Genomic DNA, 23917 nt, shown 5'->3' with positions numbered 1-23917 from the left:
AAGCGGAAGCCATGGTTTGTGGCCCAGGAGGAAACTGATGATATTGCAGATTGAAGAAATTGGTAGAGATTTGGTATGGATGTGCCAGTGGCATAGATGGTTAAACCATCAACAAAGAGTGATGACCGGGCTCCTGGTGGTAGAACTGAGGCAATGTCATTTACAGCAAGAAGGAATAAGGTGGTACTAAGCACACTGCCTTGTGGGACACCTTCAATTTGAGGAAAGAAAGATGATGTGGCAGAGGCAATTTTGACCTGGAAAGTGCGTTGGGAGAGGAAAGACTTTATGAAGACACCCATATTTCCACGTATGCCTAGAGAGGACAATTGTTGGAGAATATGGTACCTCCATGTCGTATCATATGCTTTTTCTAGGTCAAAAAACATAGCTAGTACGGATTCATGGCGTGCAAATGCGGATGTAATATATGTCTCAAAATGAGCAAGGGGGTCAGCTGTGCATCGGGCACGGCGAAAACCAAACTGGAAAGGTGAGATAAGATTGTGGGATTCAAGATACCACATTAAGCGGAAGTTAACCATTCGCTCTAGTAGTTTGCATAAGCAGCTAGTTAGTGCTATGGGGCGATAGTCTTGAGGGAGGGTACCCGATTTATTGGGTTGCAGGAAAGGGAGGATAAGAGCTTCTCGCCAATGAGAAGGAAAATTTCCTGATGTCCATATGTGGTTGTAAGTTGTTAATGGGAAGGATAATAAGGAAGATGGGTAGTGAATACCGTCAGGGCCTTCATGAGTGTTGCGGCACGATTTTATGGCAGCACTGAGTTCAGAGGAAGAAAAGGGAGCATTATAGGACTCAGCAGAGGATAGGGTGAAGATAATGGGGGTACGTTCCCTGATGGTTTTAATAGAAGAGAAGGGTGGAGAAAGGTGAGAGCCACTACTGACCTGGCTGAAATAGTCACCCAGTTCATTAGCAACTTCGGGAGGATCAGAGATGAGGGTATCTCGAATATGGAGGACGGGGGCTGGATGGGGGGGATGTTTGCCTGATAGTTTATGGATCCAGCGCCAAACATTTGAGATAGATGTAGAGGATGTAATTGAGGAAACATAATTTCGCCAGCTATTGGTTTTACTATTTCGGATTGTACAACGAAAATAGGCAGATGCTCTTTTAAAGGAGATAAGAGCTGATAGTTGATGAGTTTTACCTCGTTTGTAGCGGTAACTGTTCCAGGCTGCACGTTTTACACGGAGTGCTTTAGTGCAATCAGAATTCCACCATGGAACACATTTGGAGGTATAGGGTCTTGAGGTTCGAGGGATAGCTGTATAGGGCAGCTCTTAGGACTGTAGTTATGAAAAATTGTATCATTTCTGATACGGATGAGAGGGATGATGGAGGGGTATGAATAGTAGAGAGTGAAGTGAAAGTATGCCAGTCAGCTCTATCAAAGCACCAGCGTGGGGAATTGGGAAGTTGGAGAAAGGAGAACTGGAAAGTGGTCGCTATAGGGAAAGTGGTCTAGAACTGACCAGTGGAAATCTAAATGAAGAGAAGGGGAGCATAGAGAGAGGTCAATGCATGCATAAGACTGCGTGCGTGTATCAAAGTGTGTGTGGCGATCTGTATTTAGAATAATAAGATCAGCTGTATTTAGAATAATAAGATCAGCTGATGATGGTTAATGGTTAAACGCAAAATAAATGTGCTAGACATCTAAGGTCATATAGCACTATAGTTAATGTTAGTGAAGGATGGTTGGGTTAGTGATTAGTTGTTAAAGCTGGGTTAAGGAATTGGTGAGTGAATGGGTTAGGGTCGGATGAGGTAATGTAAAGGGGTTAGATCAAGTGAAGGATATATATGCGTTTGAGGAAGGAAAACAGGTTGTCAAAGCAGAAAGTGTGAGATTCTGTAAGGATGTCTGATAAGTTGGGATGTCTATGTAGGGAGGATAGGTGGGAGAAGGTAGAGGTACGGGCTGCTTCAAAACGTGGGCATGATAATAGAATATGTGGGACTGAAAGAGGAACATTCGGAAACCGCGAATGTTCCAATCAAGGATAGTTATACTTTCGTTGATTTACTGGCAAAGATTGCAGTGCGTGTTGGAGAATTTGAAGGGGAAGGTGCTAGAGGGTGCGATAAAGAATGAGGTTGGGGAGGTGGTGTTGTATCAGGAGGGGTGTCGGGAGGTAGAGGGTCTGGGTAAGAGGGTACTTGTGACATGAGGGTTTCACGTGTGTATCCAGGAGGGAGTGGAAGGGATAGAGGGGATAGTGGGAGGGTTAATATAGGTGGGGCTGGAGTCAGGGGGAATGGGTTTTGTTGGGATGGGGTAGGAGGATTGGGTGTAGGGAGAATATGAGTAGGAGGAGAATGGATATCGACAGTCACTTTGAGTGTGGAGGGAGCGGGAGTTGTAGAATTTGAAGGTGGATGAGTATTAGTTTGGGACTTGATTATGTAGTTCTGGATATCTTCAAGAGTTTCTGTAGTGGAGTTGGTTGGGGAGTTTTGTGAGATAAAGGTTTTCTTGTGAGGGGGGGAAGAGAAGTCTGGTGTCTGAAAAATAGGGGCAAAGGAAGGTGGAGGTGATTGTGAGGTAGGGGAAGAGGGGGTGGAACGTTTATTCTGTCTGCTGCGGGTAGTGCGGGGAGGGAGAGGGGAAGGTGTTGGGGCTGTAGTAGAGATTGGGGTGTCTGGATTTAGGATAGCAAAAGAATTTGATTGGGTAGAGATTGGAGTGTCTTGGTTTAGGATGGCAAAATAATTTGACTGGGGAAGGTAGGAGGTAGAAGAGGGGAAGTTAGATGGAGGGGGGTTGGGTTTATGAGAGGGTGTAGGAGCTTGGGAGGTAGGGGGATTGTCGACGTGCTTCCTGTCTGGCTTCACGTAGAGTGAGTCCAAGTCTGAATCTGAGAGTTACTACCTCAGACTCAAATTTGTAGGTGGGGCAGCCTCTATAAAATACATTATGGGGGCCGCCACAGTTCGCACATGTGCGTGATTGTGCAGAGCAATTTGATCGAGTATGGCCAGGTTGGGCACATGGCGGGCATCTGGCTGTGGAACGGCAATGTTTGGCAGGATGTCCTAAATGCCAACAATTTTGGCACTGACGAGGAGGTTGGTATGGTCGGACAGGTAGGGATTCCCCACCTATGTAAACATTTAAGGGAAGGTCGTGTCTACGAAAAGTAATTTTGGCAATGTTGATGGATTTCTTACGATTTCCTCTGGGAGGAATGGAGTAGCATTGTACACATGTTGCATCATAGTCTGTGAGACAAGCGAGTAAGTCCTCTCCACAATCTGGCCATTCTTTGTCATGGATTGGGCAATCTGTTAGGGAGATAGAGACAGTTCCAGTGCAAGTATTGAGGGTTGGATGAGGTTCTGTAGGGATGGGATTACCACATAGATCAGTTAGTTTTGTTAATGCTATAGCTTCGTTTTCAGTTGTTACTGTGACGAGACGGGAGTGGTCGCGTCGGCTACGGAAAGAGACTTTGCCTACTTGTTTTTGGAGGCATTGTTGGAAGAGGAGGGTGTTTTGAGAGTAGGGAGCTGTGGGAGGGATCGCGAAAAATCGAAGATGCATCAGGGACATTACACGCAAGAACGAAGTGTTTACAAGTCAAGAACCAGCCAGGTTGGGTCACCCTTGAGGCAAATATCAGACGCCTTGAGGGCAAGGCGTGAGTAGGTGGCCGAGCAATATAAGTATGTATAAATAGCTTCCACGTGGTGTACAAAAGCACGTTTACGCGTGGCTTCACCGCAGGCGCCCCAACGTGCCCCACGCTCCCACACCAGTACTTAAGGCTCAGGATGACCCAGGTCAGTCTCATTCCTTTAAGAGAGTCTTGCCTATCGCTGCGGGTCAGGCTGGCCGGGTCCGCCCTACGGGCAGACCAAGCACTTAGCCTTACGAAGACTTGTATCCGTGTTAATATCTGTGTTGCTTACGCTTCTCAATAAAAGAAGTTAAGCCAACCGTCCGTTTAACTACCCCTGCTAAACCATATGTTTATGGCTGGGCTAAATAGAGTATTTAGGATTCTTGTAGAGGTGGGGGTAGTAGAAGTGCGGGGACGTGTGGAGGAGGGAGTAGTGTTGAGGGGGGTAGTGTTATGGGGAGGTGGGCAATAAGGTTGTAAGGTAGTAATAAGGGGAGATGGGGTGGTTGATGAAGAAGGTTGTGGGAGTAAAGGTGTTGAAGTTGAGCATGTTGGGAGAGTAGAAATGTCTCCTGGGGGTTGGTTGGTGATTAGGGTTGATACTGTACTAGTATGCATTGATGATGGGGGAGTTGTTGCAGTGTTCGGAGCCGTGGTCAAAGGGGAGCCGGGATTGGGGCTATTTGATAAAGGGGCAAGCCTCATTGCCCCTAAGATTGGGGTTATGTCTTCATTATTGGCCATGATAAGCCTGGAGTATGTTGGGGAAAAAAAATAGTCCACCCCTCAGGGTCCCCTTGAGGGGTAAGGGCCAGGTATGGCAGGGGAATACCGTGCCCATGGTTCCCTCAGGCCGTTCAGGACTGACACAAAGTCAGCTTTTCATCCTTTCAGCACGGCTCTCACACTGTAAGGGTATATATGACACCTTAAACATATGGTTTAGCAGGGGTAGTTAAACGGACGGTTGGCTTAACTTCTTTTATTGAGAAGCGTAAGCAACACAGATATTAACACGGATACAAGTCTTCGTAAGGCTAAGTGCTTGGTCTGCCCGTAGGGCGGACCCGGCCAGCCTGACCCGCAGCGATAGGCAAGACTCTCTTAAAGGAATGAGACTGACCTGGGTCATCCTGAGCCTTAAGTACTGGTGTGGGAGCGTGGGGCACGTTGGGGCGCCTGCGGTGAAGCCACGCGTAAACGTGCTTTTGTACACCACGTGGAAGCTATTTATACATACTTATATTGCTCGGCCACCTACTCACGCCTTGCCCTCAAGGCGTCTGATATTTGCCTCAAGGGTGACCCAACCTGGCTGGTTCTTGACTTGTAAACACTTCGTTCTTGCGTGTAATGTCCCTGATGCATCTTCGTGGCTGCTCGTCCCTGTCATCGTCTTCATCCTGGTCCCTGGTAAATCCGTTCGTCCTCGACATCCACACGTCCTCGAAGGTCTCGCACAGGTACTCCTTGACTTCGGATTCGTCCTCGTAGTCCTCGACCAGGCCTAACTCGGCGGCTTACTCGCCCAATGCACGTTCCTGCAGATCTCATCCAGGTCCTTCTGACATCCTCGTTGTCCTCGTCAGGATCACGGGCGTCCGGCAGGAAGTGTCCTCTTCGAGCTCCTAAAGGTTGAGTGGATCTGCGGCGTCCAGGCAAGTTCACAGCATTATGGGACGACTGGTACCTGCTCTGGCGAGTTCCTGGTCCTTCACTGGATCGTCTTTTTCGGTTTCTGGCGATTTCCCGGTGACGATTTTTACAGTGCCCGAAGGTGACCGTTTCTGCAGCAGGGCCTCCTTCGGTACTATGACAAATATCGTGCACAAGATTATACACATAAGGGCCAAGATAGTAAGAGAAAAGAAAGACAACAGAGAAGAGGGTATGTTAAGCGCCACTAGCCGATTATTTATATAATTTGCAGTTTTTATGGTTGAATTTTCGTTATTTTCGTCTTCTCTTTTTTTCATTTTGTGTTTTACTTTCACAAAGTTAAGAAAAAAACAGGAGAGAGAGACGGTAACAGCGGTCCGCATAGACCTAGCTTGAACTGCTAACCGTCTCTGATAGACAGGAGGGTAAATAAGGGAAATGACAAAGGCATCCGCAAGGAATTACTTGAACCAATTGTCGTAACGCAGAGAAGAATGAGAGTGAAAGTGACCTCACACAGACCGGACATGGGTGCCAAACACGGAAATTAACGTTCATTTTACACAAATGCAATAAACTAGCTATAGAAGTAATACAAAATTATTTCAAATACTACATTGAATTTAACATTTAATGATATGCGACAGAATGACGCACTAATGAATGGTGACGTGAAACAATTCGCGAACGAATCTTCTCGGGGAAAAAATTCTGCCGAGGTAACATGTCAAGCTGCGCATACAGACTTCAATTGACGGGGGGTCTCTTGTACCCCAATTTGCCGTAATTTATGAAGCGAAACGAGCTGGGAAAATATTAATAACCCACTCTATCTGCGAGTCTGTGATGGGCGCTCATGCAATGCCCTACGGGTATTTATCATGAATCACAAATCTATGGGATTTACCCCAAACATGGCAGCGACGTCAAGGGGGTGAGCGGGATGTGATTAATAAGAGAATCTCAATTCTAGCTTAAACCCTAGTCCTACATTAATTAACGGACGTAACCGCGGGTCACACCGGCTCAAAAAGTTTCCGAACGAACGTGTCGGAGCGCGGATCTTTAGGCATATACGCAACCCCAAGTAATCAGGCATTCTGACACTATGATAAGGGGAAGATCCCTGGCGCTATATAAAAATGTAAGTAATTCGCGTTACAAGCTCCGCTCTAGCGCCGATAGAACGTGTCACCAATGAACATGCAACGGATGCTACGCGTTATCCTATAATGTAACAATCTCGAAAACAATATACAGGAAATGCCAGCGGTTCTCACATTCATTTCACGTGTTAATAAAGTGGGGTCAGGTCACACAGCTGTCCCAAGCAGATGTGACTGAAATGTTTCACTCGGGAGGTCAGGTCAAGACGGGAAATGGGTAGTGAGAAAAAAAAATGATATGATGTTCATGAAAATAGTAAAATCATGAACGCGCTAAATTCGTTGCAATTGAAACGATATACTCTCTAATCACGAGAAAAATTAAACAAATACGTAATAAATGAACGATATTCCTGTTGTTTGAATAAATACCGTTGATCACACAGTAATGTCATCTGAGGTCAGCAGTGGAGAGCGTACCATTGCTGCCAATTAGCACTTTAACCTAACAAAACCAGCGCGAGCGTAACTGCACATACAGCTTAACACATTTATGGGGAAGATAAAAGAAAGGAAAAATGGCCCAAATATGTACTCACAACAGGTTCTGAAGACTTTTGCGTGTATGGAAGCGACTGGTCCGAGCGGTGACCAGGTTTCGGAGATGTGAGTCCATTGTTGTGTGCCAAAAGGACACAACTCCCCGCTGCTACCTAGAATGTAAGGGTATATATGACACCTTAAACATATGGTTTAGCAGGGGTAGTTAAACGGACGGTTGGCTTAACTTCTTTTATTGAGAAGCGTAAGCAACACAGATATTAACACGGATACAAGTCTTCGTAAGGCTAAGTGCTTAGGTCTGCCCGTAGGGCGGACCCGGCCAGCCTGACCCGCAGCGATAGGCAAGACTCTCTTAAAGGAATGAGACTGACCTGGGTCATCCTGAGCCTTAAGTACTGGTGTGGGAGCGTGGGGCACGTTGGGGCGCCTGCGGTGAAGCCACGCGTAAACGTGCTTTTGTACACCACGTGGAAGCTATTTATACATACTTATACACACCTTAGGAGGTGGATAGTAGAAGGGATTGGTGAAGAAACTGAAACGGAAAGTATGAGTGGGAAAAAAGACCATGCAAAATTAGTTGAGTCGATGGCTGAGTCCCAAGGTTGAGGAGTTCCCCCATCACTGGGTCTCAGTCTTCATCTCCTAAGCCCCCCCCACGACAACAACGGGCAAAGGATTGGGGGGGGTGTTGAGGGAGGTATTATTACGGAGAGGTGGACAATATGACTAAAGTAGTAATAAGGGAGGATGGGGTGGTTGATGAAGAAGGTTGTGGGGGTAGAGGTGAAGAAGTTGAAAGGTCTCCTGGACCTTGAGTGTTGACTTGGGTGGATAATGTATTAGTAATCATTGAGGTGGGGGTAGTAGTGGAATGTTCAGTGTCCTGGTAAAAGGAAGGCCTGGGGTTGGGGAATCGGGTGTTTGAATTGGTGGGGCTATTTGATGAAGGGGCAAACCTCACTGTCCCTAACAAGGATAACATTATTGGCCATGGTAAGCTTAGAGGATGTTGGGAAGAGAAACATTCCACCTCACGGAACCCTGAGGGGCAAGAGCTAGGCAACTAATAAGGGAATACCATGCCCATGGCTCCCTCAGGCTGTTCAGGACTGGTACAGCCAGCCTTTCATCCTTTCAGCATGGCTTTCACACCTTAGGAAGTGGATAGTAAAATAGACAGAGAAGGAAAGGAAATGAAAAAGCAGGAGGGGGAAAAGCCTGCAAAATTAGTTGAGCCGAGGACTGAGGCCCAAGGTAAGAAAGATCACCAACACTGGGCCTCATATATATCAGCACATATTTTTAGTAAAGTTTAGAGAGGAGCTCTGATGCCTCGTTATATTTTGCCCAAAGTTAATCTGGTATGTCCGATTGCAATTCTCGCTTTTAAAAAGTTTTCCGTTCTTGTTTTTTAAGTTCTTAATTTTTGTAGCAATTTAAAGTTTCTTAATTTCTTTTTCACTTCACATCATGTGCACTTGTGCAAGTTTTGATACCTCTAGAATGAAGTAGCATTGTTTATTTTACATCAGTGACTAAGTCGTATCATCCACATCTGGGTCAGTAATCCTTATTCTTGTGGTCTAATGGCAATTTATGAAAAACAGGACTTTTTCTACAAAAGCACTTTCAAGACCACATGGTTTAAATTTACCTAGCCACATTTGGTTCGTACATTTTTTTTACTTTTGTAAAGAATTGATATTTGTTACTGCATTTTCAGAACAATGCATTTCTACCCAGTCCATTTTAAAGTTATCATAGGTAGCAAATATGGTTATGTAACCTATAAATACAAGGCAATTTCTGGTTTTCAATTTGTGGTCCCTATGTTCATTTTAGGTCCAATTATGCCCAGGAATTTTGGAAGTAGGTTCATTCTTGAAATCTGACCTAGAATTGTGGAAACCTCTAATATATGCATGTACTGTTGGTGCATTCTGATTAGATTCCTAAAATTGAGAACACATTTTAATTCTCTTATTGACTAACAACTAAAAAACAGGAACTTATTAAAAATCCATGTACACTCCCATAAAATGTATTTAATCAAAGAGACCGAAGCCCATGTCGTCATCTGATTCTTCCGACTCTTCCTTCTTCTCTTCTTTCTTTTCTTCGGCCTTGGGGGCATCACCTCCACCGCCAGCAGCAGCAGTGCCACTGGCAGCGACTGCGCCACCTCCACCACCACCCATGGCAGCCAGGAATGCAGAGCCTAAAAAATAAAAATGTTAAACAAACTATTTAAACGTAGATCAACAACTTTCATTAAATCCTAGGTAAACAAACTAACACCAAAGCAGGAATGTTTATATAAAGAGAAATGGAATACTCAATTTGTCTAATGTCAAGCAACCAACAAGCTAAGTATTTGAGGGCTCTCCAGGCATTTGGGTATAGGTAACCAAGTGAGTCATTCATTATATCACTTGGCATTGGTAAATTTTTTTGATGTCTGCCCTTCGATTTGACATATGGGCCATAGAGCCTAATATCTCCCTCCAGGCATTTAATCTACCACAACTGCGAATGCAGCAAACCCTGAAAGGGGTAAACTACTGACGTTGTTGTGGCAACTTTTAAGTTAAAAATAGAATAGTCCAGGTCACTTCCATACTTGCTTATTTTTAATGATTGCTTATCCTCATTGCACAACAAAAAATGCATGATTTCAAGCCTTCCTTACCTTCAGCAATAACCTTCTCGATATTCTTGTTACCAAACTTCTGAATAACAATTTCTAACTGCTTATCATCAGCCTCCACACCAACGCTGGCAAGGATGGCTTTCATGTTGGCAGCATTGGCAGTATTGGAGCCCATGGCTGCAAGGAGGTACGCGCAAACGTGACGCATTCTGAAAATACAATTAGAGATTAGTCCAAATGTAACAAAGGAAAATTGGAATGCTTACTGGTAGTTTTAACATGCACTTCAGTAAACTTCTGATATTCAACTCAACTCAACATTCACTTCTCACTCAAAAGAGATCCAATTAAACCTATACTACCACCTAAACATTCAATCCTCTTTCGATCTGTCAAAATCTCATTTGAATCCACAAATACAAATTTATTCTTGGCTGAAGAAAAAAGTCAAGGTTGCACAAAGGCAATCTTGCACCTATATAACCTTGAGCATGCAGTTAACTTCACTCTCTAAGAAAAAATATGATAAACATGTGTACTAATTCTTCCTCCAAGTGAGTGACAAGTAGTACCTTGTCTTTCCTTTGGCTTTACTAAAAGAACTTCAAGCTTTAAGGTGCCAAAAATACAACTGAATGACCCAAACAAGACAGGAACATATACTTGTTCTGCACATCAGAGCACAGAACCATTAGAAATATAAAATGTCTACTTTATAACTATGACATCAATAAGTATATTGTGTCAACTCTCAAAAGCAAAGGTGAAGCAGAGTCTTCAGTAATTCTCTAGAACAGAGACACTAAAGACCATACACTCACCCAATTACTCTACCACAAGTTTAACACCACATACTGGGATCAAAGTATGTTGCTGACTTAACTTGTGGCATGTTCAATATATGCCCCCTTACCATAAAACATGCCAAGGATTTCATACCAAAGTAGCAATTAAAACTACAAATAGTAATAGAAAAATTCTCCATTTACTTTTGTATCTGCTGAATGAAAGTATTTAACAGAATACATCATCTTGCATGCAAAACAGATAATTAATCCCATTACAATCTTTAGCATAAATTATTACAAGTATTTCTGGTAGTTTATTCCTTTATGTCAATAGTATCAACCCAATGCCGCCAAGTATGGCATGCCATGCCCACTGTGAGTTTACTTGTATTTACTTGTATCTTATATTGCTGTTAATGGCTATAACATAGTAATTATAAAGTATCAAAAATAACACGACCATTATTCATAGCATTAATAATTTTTTTCCCCACCAATTCAAGGAAAGGTGAAATCAGATATCACAAGGTCTACAAATTGACTCCTTTGTGGCTAAGTACTAGTAGAGCCATCTATGTGCAGAGATTTCACACACAAAAAAAGCACAGCATTTTCCCAGCGGCATTGGGGCAAATCAACAAATCACTGTGCCGGTCATTTTTTCTTCATATCCCCATCCTTAACTGGATTAATGAAAGCCCTCCAACCATGTTCAAGGTTTCCAATAACTTTCTTAATTTCAAAATTAAATATACTGCATTGTCAACTACTTTCAATCTGAATAAATTAATACATACCTAAATTTATAATTTTAGTAATCATTTTCAGTAATAGTAGATGTGAAATAGTAAACCATAGCTAAAAGCAATCCTGAGAATTACCACCCAAAGTAGATTCTAGATTTTCCTGCCTAAGTGACTTGAACATATAGAGGGATAGCAAGCATGGAACTAGATTAATGGAGGCTCAAGAAGATTCCAAAAACTGACAACACTGTACATGTGTAAATATAAACAAAGATATATACATCAGTCATATCAACCATGTTGCAGGCAAACAACACTGAAGTAAGAAACTGTTCTGAAAAAAGATTCACTTAGGTTTACTCCCTTTTTCTTGAACTAGCTTGCCTTCATGTCTGATTACAGCTAACAACAAACATGGGCCTAGAATGCTAAATTGGATATTAATCCTATCTATAAGTGATTAGTCTCAGAGTACTATGCTGTAGGTCAGTTTTAGGTTCATACCCTTAAAAGTTCCCAAACCACCAACACAACCCAACCAAAGGGAGGGTAAATTAGGTTACTTAATAAAATCCTTGAAATAATGCACAAGTGACAAATATCCACCCCAGAATCTTTTGTTCAAAACTGAAAACATTCTAAATTCTGATGAATGGGAGGTTTAAGCTTTCATTTCTTTCATAAACAGTATTTATGGAAAACCATAAATACTTTAATTTACAATACTGCTTCTTAGTTGAATAAATTCACCCAAATCTTCTCTACTAAAAATATCCTGCTTTTCCAGAAAACTTTAAACTTATTGCGTGGCATAACAGTAACAGCAATCCTTTGGGAGGCAGACCCTCCCTCGACAGTCGCGCAAGCCTAGTCATGGCAACTTGTATTGTGGAATAAATTGTGACGGAGTTGGAGACTTGGGAACTCTCTCTCTGGTTAGTACATCTGTACTGTAAAGGATTCCCACATTTACAGTGGATCTACATACCAGATGTACATTTTAAAAAAGCCAAATTACCATTACTGCAAGGATAGACAAATGAAAAATTGCTTTGTGACTGACACCACGCACATAGTGTACAGTAAAGGGCTTAACATGTAGTGCAAGAAACTGACAGTAGCATAAAAGAAATGTAAAATTCCCACAAGAATCTTCACAACCCCCATGCCCAATAAATAGAAGGCACATCACTTTGCCCAATACAGAACTAAGTATCATACATAATTGATATCTATCAACTAGCACTTGTACTGCCATCTCTCTTTAGGCTAGACAGCGCACTCCCTGCAACTTTTAGTAGGTCTTTCTGAATATATGCATGAAATGAAGTTGTAATATTACTAAAAATAGTTCTTAGTTTACAAAATGGTAGGAAAGGACTTCAGTTTGTGTGCTGTCTGACACTTCTTTATCAAAAGTATGGAAATACATGCAAGATCAGTTTTTTTTTTTTTTAGCTGTCATTTCTATCAACTATTTTAAGTGGCAGATGGTTGATATAAACAAACAATTAGGTTAAATCACTACTTGCATGTTTAATCTAAACTATACAGCAAGAAGTAGTCATTAAAAAGTAATGGTAAATATTCAGAACATTTTTGCATAACTGATCACGACAAAAGGGGCATCATTGAATTCCTCTGATCATCTACTACCTTCATTTATATATCTATCCTGCAGTGAATATGTGGAGGATTTTGGTCTTCCACAGGAAGAGAGGATGTAAAGAGCAGAGCCCTTAGCAATAGACAATACAGTAACTTATTCAGTGCATATTAGTGACATACTGCATGGATATTACTCATATTTAACCCTGCAGTTTCCCTGTTACCTTTTATGCCCACCCCTGCTATTGGGGTCAAGAGAGTGGGGGTCCATGGCATAATTTTGATGTACTGGGATAGTAGATGGGTAGAGGAATCTAATACAAAAATCATTGGTTAATTTTCCGAATATGACAATCGGGTCTTCCCTTACAATATTTATATCATCAGATTTGTCCTCGTGTGATGAGAACGAATCTGATGATAACCTCCGTCGGATTCTCCAGCCGACAATCTTGATGTGATTTGATAAGTCCCGATAGCAGGGGAGGGCATGAAGTAGATCGGGGAAATTACGGGGTAAAACCGGCTTAAATAAGCAAAATAGAGAACAGAAATGTGTAGAACAAGCACAAAAAACGCTTAAAATCGGCAAATGAAACTCTACGGACATTGCCGCCACCTTTGAAAGTCTACGGACCGACGCGCCAATTTTCGAAAAACTCTACGGGAACCAAAGCAAAAAATCAACGGGATTTCATATGATCCAGATCCCCTGTGGTAATCGTATAATGCGTCCTAACCAATAAACCAACCTAACCTAACCCTGTGGGATTTATACACTATGATCTATATATTCCCTAGCAAGGGGGCTCTGCCCCCTGGACCCCCGTAGCATTAAATGCGCCTAGTCAGGGGGCTTTGCCCCCTGGACCCCCGTGGTGATATGTACGCCTAGCCAGGGGGCTACGCCCCCTGGACCCCCTTAGTAGTATATACGCCTAGCCCCAGGGTTAAACCACAAACCTTTATAAAGCGAGAGATCGAACTTTTCTGCGCTTCCGTCTGTCAGAACTGCTTGGTTTCTAATCACTTTTTTCGGCATTTGGGGCACTTGTTGGGCTCAAATATCAGGCTTTGATTGAGAATAATGTCCATTTGTCCTGTATATCCACCAAAAGACTTTAAAAATGACACGGAGTCGACGCAGCACTTAAAACGAAACATTTCTCACCGGTGTTTTTCACTGAATGGCCGCCGGGACGACCTGTCAAATCTCCCGGTGAACACACGCATGCGCACAAGGTTATTGTTCAGAATAGCGTAAATAATTACCAAAAGACGTAAAAGAAGTATAATAAAACTAGAAGAATGCATAACATAAATGAATTCGGGAAAACAGACGCTAGTAATGACAAAATAAGCCTTCTCACAAGCGCGTAGCAATACATGGACTACTTGATGGATCGCAGTAATGAGTTACGCGTCACATTTGTTATGATCCTCGCAAGGTAAACATGGAAGGGGACTTAGAAAATGAAGGGGCCATCTTCTGTCTTCTCTGTCCTGTATCTCCCTTATTTTACATATCCGAACCTATCACCATAGATGAAAAGTGTCTTACTTTTCGTCAAGGTATCCACTCCACACACTTATTTTACTGTACTTTTTGTGTGACATGCGCGGAAAATTTTCCAAATCATTAAGACTGCGTATGTGAAGGGTTTTTTTTTTTTTTTTTTTTCACATAGCCATTCAATCTTGCATTTATTTTTCCTTCTTTTAACCCCTTCCCGACAGGTCACGCCATGAGGCATCATAAACCCGTCAACCTGTGACATGCAGCTGTATGCCGCAGCGGCACGCCAAAACGCTATGAGCCAGGGATTCAGCTTGATGTACCGAACTCCCACTCTCAAATTCGGCGTGTTGCCATTTTTAACAATTTTCTTCACCCGTCACCAAGGGGTTAATTATCAACATTAATATGCGTGAATCTATTTTGACAAATGAAAGTATTGGTCATACTTACGAAGTGACTGCACCCCCCTGTCTCTTGCCATTCCTGGGAAATCCAAACATTGCTGTGTGAACTAAAAACGGTCCTAACCAAGGGGCTTCACCCCGAGCCCCAACTGATCACCGCATTTCCCTATCAGGGGTTCTGCCTCCAGACAACCACCTGATCGCTGTGGACTTCCTCTCTGCGAAGCATTTACTGCAACCTATTTTTTTTATTTCTGACATTATCTACTTAAGCAGATTATATAAATGGGTGATTATTATAGTGCTATTACATTTCCTTGTAAAAGTATACCAAAACAAAATATGGTATTTGTTAGAGCTACACACCCTCCAGAGACCAAGTTACAAAACCAGGATATCAGGCTACCCCAAAATCCAATCCTAACCTTTCCTACCTTCTGTTCATACCCTAGTGAGGGGGCAAGCCCCCCCATGTACCCCCATCCCCCTTTGTGCCAACTCTCAAAACTCGACATTAAGAACTCGGACTAAGTCCACAACACCCTCACGCAGCCAGAGCATTGATATGCAGCACATTGTCATTTTGTAGTAAATGCAATGCCAGAGCAGCTGTACTCGTGTTGTTTATTACTCAAAACCAAGAATATTACACACTGCAGAACTTTATTATCAACTTGCAAAAGTAATACCACAGAAGAAAAGGGTCCAATTACAGACAATTTTAGGTTAATGATACCAAGAGAGACAAACTAAGATGGCAGGAAATGGACACCGCCATCTTATGAAGCATAAGAAAAAAAAATAAACTACACAGGTACAGCTGCAGCAGCCTCATATTTACCGTAAAATGACAAAAATATCCCCTGCATAAAACAGCTCGGAGAAAATCCCTAACACCCTCACACAGTCAGAGTTTTTAATGTCAGGTTTTCTATAAGTTGGCACGAAGTGCTGATAAAGGGGGCTTTCCTCCCTGTCTAGGGAATAAAGAGCAGGTAGAAAAGTATGTTTGGATTTTGGGTTTGCAGGATACTCTGGCGGGTGCGTCGCCCTCAGGACAAATGCCTTGCAGAAATATCAAATTGCAGATGTTGCCGATGATATCTGCTGGCATCTGTTGATTAGTAAACTCTACATAAATAATTAGGATTCTTTTCCATGACAGAAGCACTTGCTGCATATACGCTTCAAACTATAAACCCCCCAAAAGGGACTTAAATGAATACACAAGAAAATAATGAAAATACAAAAAAAATTACTTCAGGTACGAAGAAAGACACGCTGGATGTTCGCCTATAATCCTAATTTTCGTAATACTACGTCATTCCCCTCTTTCACACTTGTAACCGCTGTATCCGTCCCCAATAAGAGGGAATTTCCTAGCATCTCCCTTTGACCAAGTCTCTCTGCTTCCTTGGCAAGCGAGAGGCATTGTCGACACCTTTTTCTCTGCTTATTTTCCCTCCAGAACCAAAACACTTCGGATCTCTAACCTTCCTCGTCCATTCCTTTAAATATACCCATCACCGTGTCGAAGAGATATTTAGGATATATGCCAGAATAGCGTGTTTAATTCTTACTTGAAATCTGTCCACCGACGGCACGTGTAGACTCGGCGTTAACAAATGCTAGAAGGCCGATTCTCGTGTTTACTCTTACGTTGCTTCCGCGTCGGCCAATCAGAACGCGGGTTTCTCGACCACAAGAACAATTTGAGTTCTGATTGGTTGATTACGTGGGATTGGGTATGAGACAATTTTTGGGGCTATTTTACGGGATCACAAAATGAGTTTTTACAAATTTGCGATGAGATATATATTGATGAGTCTTGTTTTAAAATCTCAGTGGGATTCATATAGTTCATAATATTTTTTTTGTATGGATAACTTCACTTCTGATGCATATTATATGAGCAATGTTTAGCTTCACATTTTACCACCAAGTTGTCATCACTCTGTGGATTAAACAAAAATATTTTCAACTTCGCTCATGCACCTATTCAAAATTATGTACCTTACTAACTTTCCAATTGAATTTATTATCTGTCACTTTAAAATAAGCCATGTAGAGTTTATATTTTCGTTAAAAAAATCCATAGCATATGAGATATTTATCATCATTCACAAGGATATTGTAAAAAGTAACTGTAGCTGTCTTTTTATACATGCCTCATATCCCCATTTTTTTCATTTGTTTTAATTCTAAGATTAATGAAAAAGGAATAATTGCTATGTATCCTCAACAAATCACAACCCAGACGCATCCTCACATTCAGAAAGTAAAATTTTCAACCAATCACAGCATACATTTGTTCTTGAAATGGGAAATCCTAGTTCTGGCCAATCACAAGAAAGATTCATTCTTAAAGTCAGAGAGGCGAACTTTTCACCAATCAACGACTAGGTTTTCAGCATGGACCAATCAAGGCACAGAGTTGTATACTCACTTTAGCATTGTGTTTGTTTACAACTTCACGATGTCGGAATACGGCAAAGTAAAAATCGGAAAATTGAAACTCAAAGGGGAGAAGAGGTAAAATACACATTTATTTGAATGAATAAAATGATGTTATAGTTATTGTAAAGCTAATGTTATATATTCAGGATATGTTTAGTTTCGATGTATATACAAGCGTCCGCTAATTGAGAAGATTCAGTTTACAAAATGCAAAACATTTTAAAGACTTTTTCTGTACCTAAAGTATGTTCTTTTTAATAATATATTTGGATGTGAGTAGTCTATTTGAGCAGTTTTATTTATTCATCAAATATTTACATTCCTAATTATACTGTTGAAACCCCTTTCTGTATCCATTTAAATTATCTTGATGTTAACATCCTGTGCGGTAAACAAGGTTTAGAATTAAAGTTTTGATGTCATTAAATTGCGAACCAAATGTCTGAATGGGCCTCTTTTATACCACAGATCAAGGTCTTTCCCAATTGATCATATCATGACATCAATGGAGGGAATCAAGATTGGCTTGTTGTTGACCCAATGCCGCCAGGGAAAATTAACAAAAAATGGGGAAAATGATGTGCCCATTTTCTATATTTTTTTGTGAAATGTCTGCCCATAGATGGTTCTGCTAGTGCTTAGCCACAAAAAAGTCAATTAGTAGACCTTTTGATCATACGTGATTAGAATTGGCGGGAAAAACGTATTTTTTACAAGTGCTATGAATATAGATGGTGTTATTCTCATTATAAACATTATAATTATTGTAATGCTTTTTAATTTTAGTAACAGCAAAATAAGATAACGTAAAATATGTCGTAAATCATAGAAAAGGGTGAACGGGCGAGACGGGCAGTACTCGTAACTGGCTCATTGGTGACTTAGTACAAGTATAGCCATCTATGTGGAAAAACAATCAAACAAGTACTAACAGTGTGCATAGCACGTGTCTACCTGTCGGACCCGTCGGCAAGGGGTTAAGCAATGCAGGAGTCACCATACTTCACAGCAATCTGGCAGAAGGCTAACAAACTTCCTTCATAATTATTTTTGCAAAAGGGAGCTTGAAGATCTCGCCAGAGTGTATGTGATGGAGGTGCACTAATCTTTGCCAGTTTGCCAGATGACAAGCCACCGGTTAGCACTGAGCAAGCCTTCATGAAATCTCAAATAACATTTCAAAGGGGATTTGAGGGAAGGTGCTTTTATGAAAATGTTTATGAGTCATTATTTGTATCATAGTAGTATGATTTATTAGTAGTTGTGTATTAACCCCTTCACGATGGGTCACATCTCTAGACGTCCTAATAAACTGCTTGAAATGTGGCTTGCGGGTGTACGCCTCGGCGGCGCGCCAAAGCGCTACGAGGCGGTGATTCTGCTTGATGTACCGAATTCCTGCGCTCAAAGTTGGCGCATTGCCATTGATTGCCAGTGCATAGAGTTTTTTTTTTAGTTTTCTTCACCCGTCACCAAGGGGTTAATAATATCAACCCCTTTATAAATCTGGTATCTTTATACTTTACTAAGCTATCAGGGCTAGTATTATTGCTATAGTCAAGTGGTTCCCAAGCATTTTACACTTGCAGAGAAAAAGTAATGATCTGTCTTTATTTACATAATTGTAATACAATAACCCTTGAAGATATGGCTTCAAAGTATGTTCTTGATATGACCACTTAAGAATTTTTTTTATAATATCCTTTTTCCTTAAGGCTGCATGGTCCTCCTGCTAACCCTTTGTGATCCCCATGGGAGTCATCAGCCACCAGTTAGGAATAGCTACTATAATGGGTGTCTGCACAACTGAACTGTTCAAAATCATATCAAGTTGATTAATTTCTATATACTTTAAATCAGGATATTTGAGATTCATGCCTTTCCGTTGGGTCCATTTGCGTTTTATATAATATAAATCCAAACCTTATTCCCTGAAATATATGCCATACAAAATACAAGTGAACTAATCTGGTAGTTGTGGGATATTCCAATGTTCCCTGCCTAATTAAAAAAGAATCCAAACCCTCAGATTTCTTGTCTTTTTGTATGTTTTCTTATCAGATATTTTTAGGTTGCATTTTGCATAATTTGGCATTATACCAGAAATGTGTGAAAGGCTCATCTTCAAGTGACTATACTCCAATGGAAGAGAACTACCATGTGGTGTCACCATGTAATGATATTCTGATTGATTCTCTGGTTAGGAAATTTTCATTTATGGAGTGGTACAAACTACATTATTAACAAACAAATAACAAGCCAGACTGTATCAGATATTTGTTACAAGTTAGGCAGAGTTGCAAACTACACTCCTTGCTTGCTGCCTACAGAAATTATTTTGGTATTTTTCAACAGTCGCAAAAAGCACAAGTCCAAGAAAAGAAAAGCAGAGGAGGGTGACGGTGGAAGCAGCGGCACCAGCGCTCCTGAATTGGACAAGGCCGATCATGGAGGCTGGTGGTCCATTGCAGCTCTTCATCAGGTAGTGGCTTAGGGTTGTTTCAGTATGTTGGATTATTTGGTGGTGATGGTTTAATTATTGTTGCATTGTGGTAATTAATGAGCTTTATATTTGTCATCTGCCAGTTCAGGTCACATCATCAAGATGTTCATTTGTTGTTTCTCTACTATGAAAGACCTTTCATGAGAAACAGAAAAATTCTACATTTAGAAATTTTGTCCCATAACGGTTCTGAAATTAAGTTTAACTCTAATTTTCTTTTTTTCAAAATCACCTCTCTGATCTTTCAACAGATCAGTGGAAGTGTAGCTGTACAGCTTGGTAGCACTCCAATATATGTAAGAGCTTTAGACAATGGTTTATTCACGGCTGGAGCTCCACATGACCAAGGTAACATTATTTGGAATTATTTAGAAATTTTTATGTGTCAAAATTCCTTCAAAAGATTGTGTTTTATTGTATGTCATCCTCATAAGAAGACTTTATTTTAACTCTGACTTATCATCAACCTTAAAAGAAATGGTTCTACGTCAAACACAACCAAACTTACAGGTGATGGACCATCCCCTGAAGAAGTGCTGACAGCAGTACCAGCAGGAGATGACCGAATTGCCTTCAAATCCGGGTACAATAAGTATCTTGGTGTTGATGGAGCTGGACGTGTGGTGGGGCGAGCAGATGCCATTGGCCCTCGGGAAATGTGGCAGCCTGTCTTCCAGGTTGGTTTCCTTGTGTGAATGAGGATGCAGTAGGTAGAGATGTTTTGTTCAGTATTTGGATGTGTAAATAAAGAGTTATATGCAGTGGTAGCATTATAAAACCAGATATGTTTAACACCCTAAAGATGGTGTTCCAGCAGTGTCAACACAGTGCCAAGCCACATTTGGTCATCAAATTTTGATCACTCATTATATGCAGTCATTGTCCTTGTGGTTTGTAGAGCTCAGAATTACCCATCAAAGTCTTTTGCTGGTATGTCACAAAGTAATTGAACAGTGGAGTATCAAATTTTAAATAAGTTACAACTTCTGGAGAGAGAGAGGGGGGTAGGGCACAAGAGGGTGGGTTTAAGGGGGGGGTGCAGCTGGAAGAATCTTATTTTTAAGTACCAGAATTACTTCCACATAATCCTTTTCTCCTACTGACTTGAGGGAAGAAATTAAAAATAGGCTGTCAGTTTTGAGAAGCTATGTTCTATTGTTGCTGCTCATAATTCTGGCTTTTCTTCAAAAAGCCACCATTTTTTACGGTTGGACTCCAGGGAGAAATGCTAAAATCTGAGTCATTGAGAAGGTTTCCCCTAACAGCCAAGTTATTGGGAAAGAGCATTGCCTTTTAAAAATTAGTGGTATGCTTCCTTACCGCTATTTTAGTGTAAGAAGACTTGTATATTTAGTAATATTTAGCAGTCCTTTTTCCAACTTCATATCCTGTCTCTATATAGTACTTCCTTCTAATCTATTGGGCCTTCTCTTATGTGTTGGGGTGGCTTCTCCTATCTAACCTTGCCTCTCTGCCTCTCCAAGCCATCAGAGATTTCTGCATCGAACATCCTATCCCCTTCCCCCTTCCTCTAACATTTCTCCTGGTCACTTCAGTCACCTCCCACTGTAGCTGAGCTACTTGTGACGTTTGTTTTTCAGTATGTATTTTATTGCATTATGTGTGGTTTATTTACATGTTTTTGCAAGTTTTTTCAACTTTGATGCTCTTTAAAATAAGGTTGGGGCTAAAGCAGTGGCATAGTGAGGGTTGTTAGAGCTGGGGCAAGACAGGTAATACCTCCCCAGACCCTTCTACCAATCCAGTTGAAAAAAGTGCTGTTGTAATTCAATCAAAAAGTATTTAATGCTGATGTTTTAAAATCTAATTAAAAGTTACTGGTTACTAGTTTTAATTTATACATTTTTACAATAATAGTATTGAAATTTACTGTGATTCTGTCAACTGACGGTTTTGTTCGGCAACTTTTATTTACCCTTTGTTAAAAACTTTGTCGGATGTTTGAACTTTAGGAAATTATGTTTCTGAAGGGACACACACTAATATTGATATATTATTATTACTTTTTTCTTTCTTTAGAAATTTTATACCCAGAGCAATCAGTCTTGTAGCCCTACAAACACTATGCCTCTGATAGAAAGTGCTTAGCGACCCTTCCTTCAAGTGGTGCCTAGGGCACATGCCATATTTGCATACCTTAGATATGCCACTGATAAAAGGTTGACCAGAACCATAATATTCCTAATTATACCATGTGGAATGTATAACCTTTGAAAACATGAGGAAAACCAACAGTGATAATGATTAACTAATGTATATTTATGCAGAATGGTCCAGGTAGTTTCATAAGGACACCAAATTTCTCCTCATTTATGAGAAGAAAGTAATTATATCTTTTAGTAACAACATACCAGGTCACAAATATAAAATTATATTACCTTTTTGAAATGAATACAGCCTGCTCTGAGGCTGTAGTTACTTTATGTTGGAGACCAACCTCACACGGATTGTGCTGTGTGTTGCTCTATCAAGCATTTTTCTCTTCCATTTTTGTCATGATGCAATATGTTTCAGTAAGGGAGTAAAGTAAGCTGTCTTGTTAGAGTCTTTGTCACATGGACAGGTGTTAATTTTTTTCATCCAGGTACTATAACAAGTGGGACTGGCATACAAAATGAGCAACGTAATCTGCGTCTGTGTGAATGCCATCAGTTTTAACATACCTTGACAGTAGTAGGCATGGCAGTGTTAGTGCAAGTGACTGATAACAATCTCTTCCATGTCTAACTTAGTATTACACTAGCTTAGCCATCTAACATTGTCCCTCTGTCACTTTAATCTTGATGTCAAAATATGCAGTGGTAGCTTAACCCAGACAAGCATATGGTTTATTTTATACTTATATAGGGGAGGAGGGAGTTCTGGTCATATTGCCCCCTCAGCTCCAGAAAGTTCTCCTTCACCACTGTCTGTGCAGGTTGATATGGTCAGAAAGTTTGTTCTTTGATGATTGTTAATAAGCTGATATGCAATGCAGGACACTTTTACTCTTCTTTCATGTATAGCAGATGAAAAATAAAATGTGCATACATAATATTTGGCCATGCCTCCGGAAGGTCACAGGTTTGGTAATCATGTAAATGTTACTTTTCCTTTCATTCTTTCAGATTTTCTACCAGAAATGTTTGCAGTATTGCACATGAATTAATTTTGTTCTGCCTTCCATTGTAACTTAAGATTTTTTTTAGATAACTGAGGTATCTGTATACAAGTAAACTTGTATTTAGCTTGCTCAGTGGGATATCAGGTTTGACTTCTATGTTTTATGATCCCAATCATTGTAATTTTTCAGTGTTTATATCTTTCTACAACCTGCTTAATATCTATGAGACGCTGGTACACCTTTGCTTCATATAAACCTAGTCTTTGGATATTCTTAACCCATTGGTCTCAGAGTACAGTCCATTGTAGTGTTGTTTGGTCAATTTTACACATAGATGGCTTTATAACCCCATAAGCTAGTCACCAAGGTCAGTTACTATGCCTACCTAATGTTAAAACTATTATTAGGTTGATAGAAACTTACCATCCTTGACACTGCTTTATTAATTTTCTTTAAAAAACTAGATGACAAATATCATGTTGTGCCCCTGAGCCATCTTCTCTTCCACGCCTCATTAAAAAAAAACACTTATCCATAATGCATCTGTAAAACATCAGAGCATCATGATCCAAATGAGTATTTAAACATCAACGCTTTGCACATTTGTTATACAAGATATTACAAAGTAAAATACAATTCTGAATTGAACAGTGTTACTAACTTAACACCTAACCTCACTTGGTTACCCTATTTATTTCTGACTATTATTCTCATTATTAACATCACTATTATAGATATTATTATTATGCTAATATAATGAAGATAAAAACTTTCATTACAAAAATTAAAGGAATAAGATATGAGGTAGGCCTAGTAACTGAGTTCTTGGTGACTAAGCATAAACAAAATTGACAAAACAATGGACATGGTATGCATACATACACTTTTGTCCATGGGTTGATATCCAGTTGGGAGGCGAACACAAATAGAAAGGATAGTGTAATATGGAAAATTTCATTTCTAAAGCTCTTAAAATAAAGGACTAGACATAATCTAAATATTTGATTTTAGGAATGTTTTGATCCTAAAATTGAAGAAAATTGCTGGAAGGTTATATTTCTTCTTCATTTTTATCTAAAAAAAATAAATCAGGAATTAATATCAATCAGTTGTATTCTGACAACCAGAGAAAA

The 23917-nt window shown here is 40.5% G+C and overlaps 2 protein-coding genes across 2 annotated transcripts in view; one reads left to right on the top strand and one right to left on the bottom strand.

Annotated features, from left to right (window-relative positions):
• Positions 1-9010: 9010 nt before the first annotated feature.
• LOC125025978 (60S acidic ribosomal protein P2-like) lies at positions 9011-16435 on the bottom strand. The gene is made up of 3 exons (XM_047614340.1): positions 16281-16435; positions 9675-9844; positions 9011-9203 (listed from the first exon to the last, which is right to left on the bottom strand). Exons 2-3 carry the CDS (start codon positions 9841-9843, stop codon positions 9031-9033), a joined length of 342 nt encoding a protein of 113 aa, XP_047470296.1. The 5' UTR covers position 9844; positions 16281-16435; the 3' UTR covers positions 9011-9030.
• A 677-nt stretch (positions 16436-17112) lies between these two features.
• Positions 17113-23917, top strand: part of LOC125025741 (protein FRG1-like) — a 7668-nt gene continuing 863 nt past the window's right edge. Inside the window, exons 1-4 of the mRNA XM_047613925.1 lie at positions 17113-17232; positions 19513-19639; positions 19912-20008; positions 20171-20337. Of these exons, the coding sequence (XP_047469881.1) occupies positions 17177-17232; positions 19513-19639; positions 19912-20008; positions 20171-20337 (447 nt within the window). The 5' untranslated portion in view covers positions 17113-17176. The remainder of the gene's footprint in view (positions 17233-19512; positions 19640-19911; positions 20009-20170; positions 20338-23917) is intronic.

This window comes from Penaeus chinensis, chromosome 5, assembly GCF_019202785.1.
Source record: "Penaeus chinensis breed Huanghai No. 1 chromosome 5, ASM1920278v2, whole genome shotgun sequence".
Classification (NCBI taxonomy): domain Eukaryota; kingdom Metazoa; phylum Arthropoda; class Malacostraca; order Decapoda; family Penaeidae; genus Penaeus; species Penaeus chinensis.
Note: the sequence above shows the minus strand (reverse complement) of the source record. Positions and strands in the feature narration are given on the sequence as shown.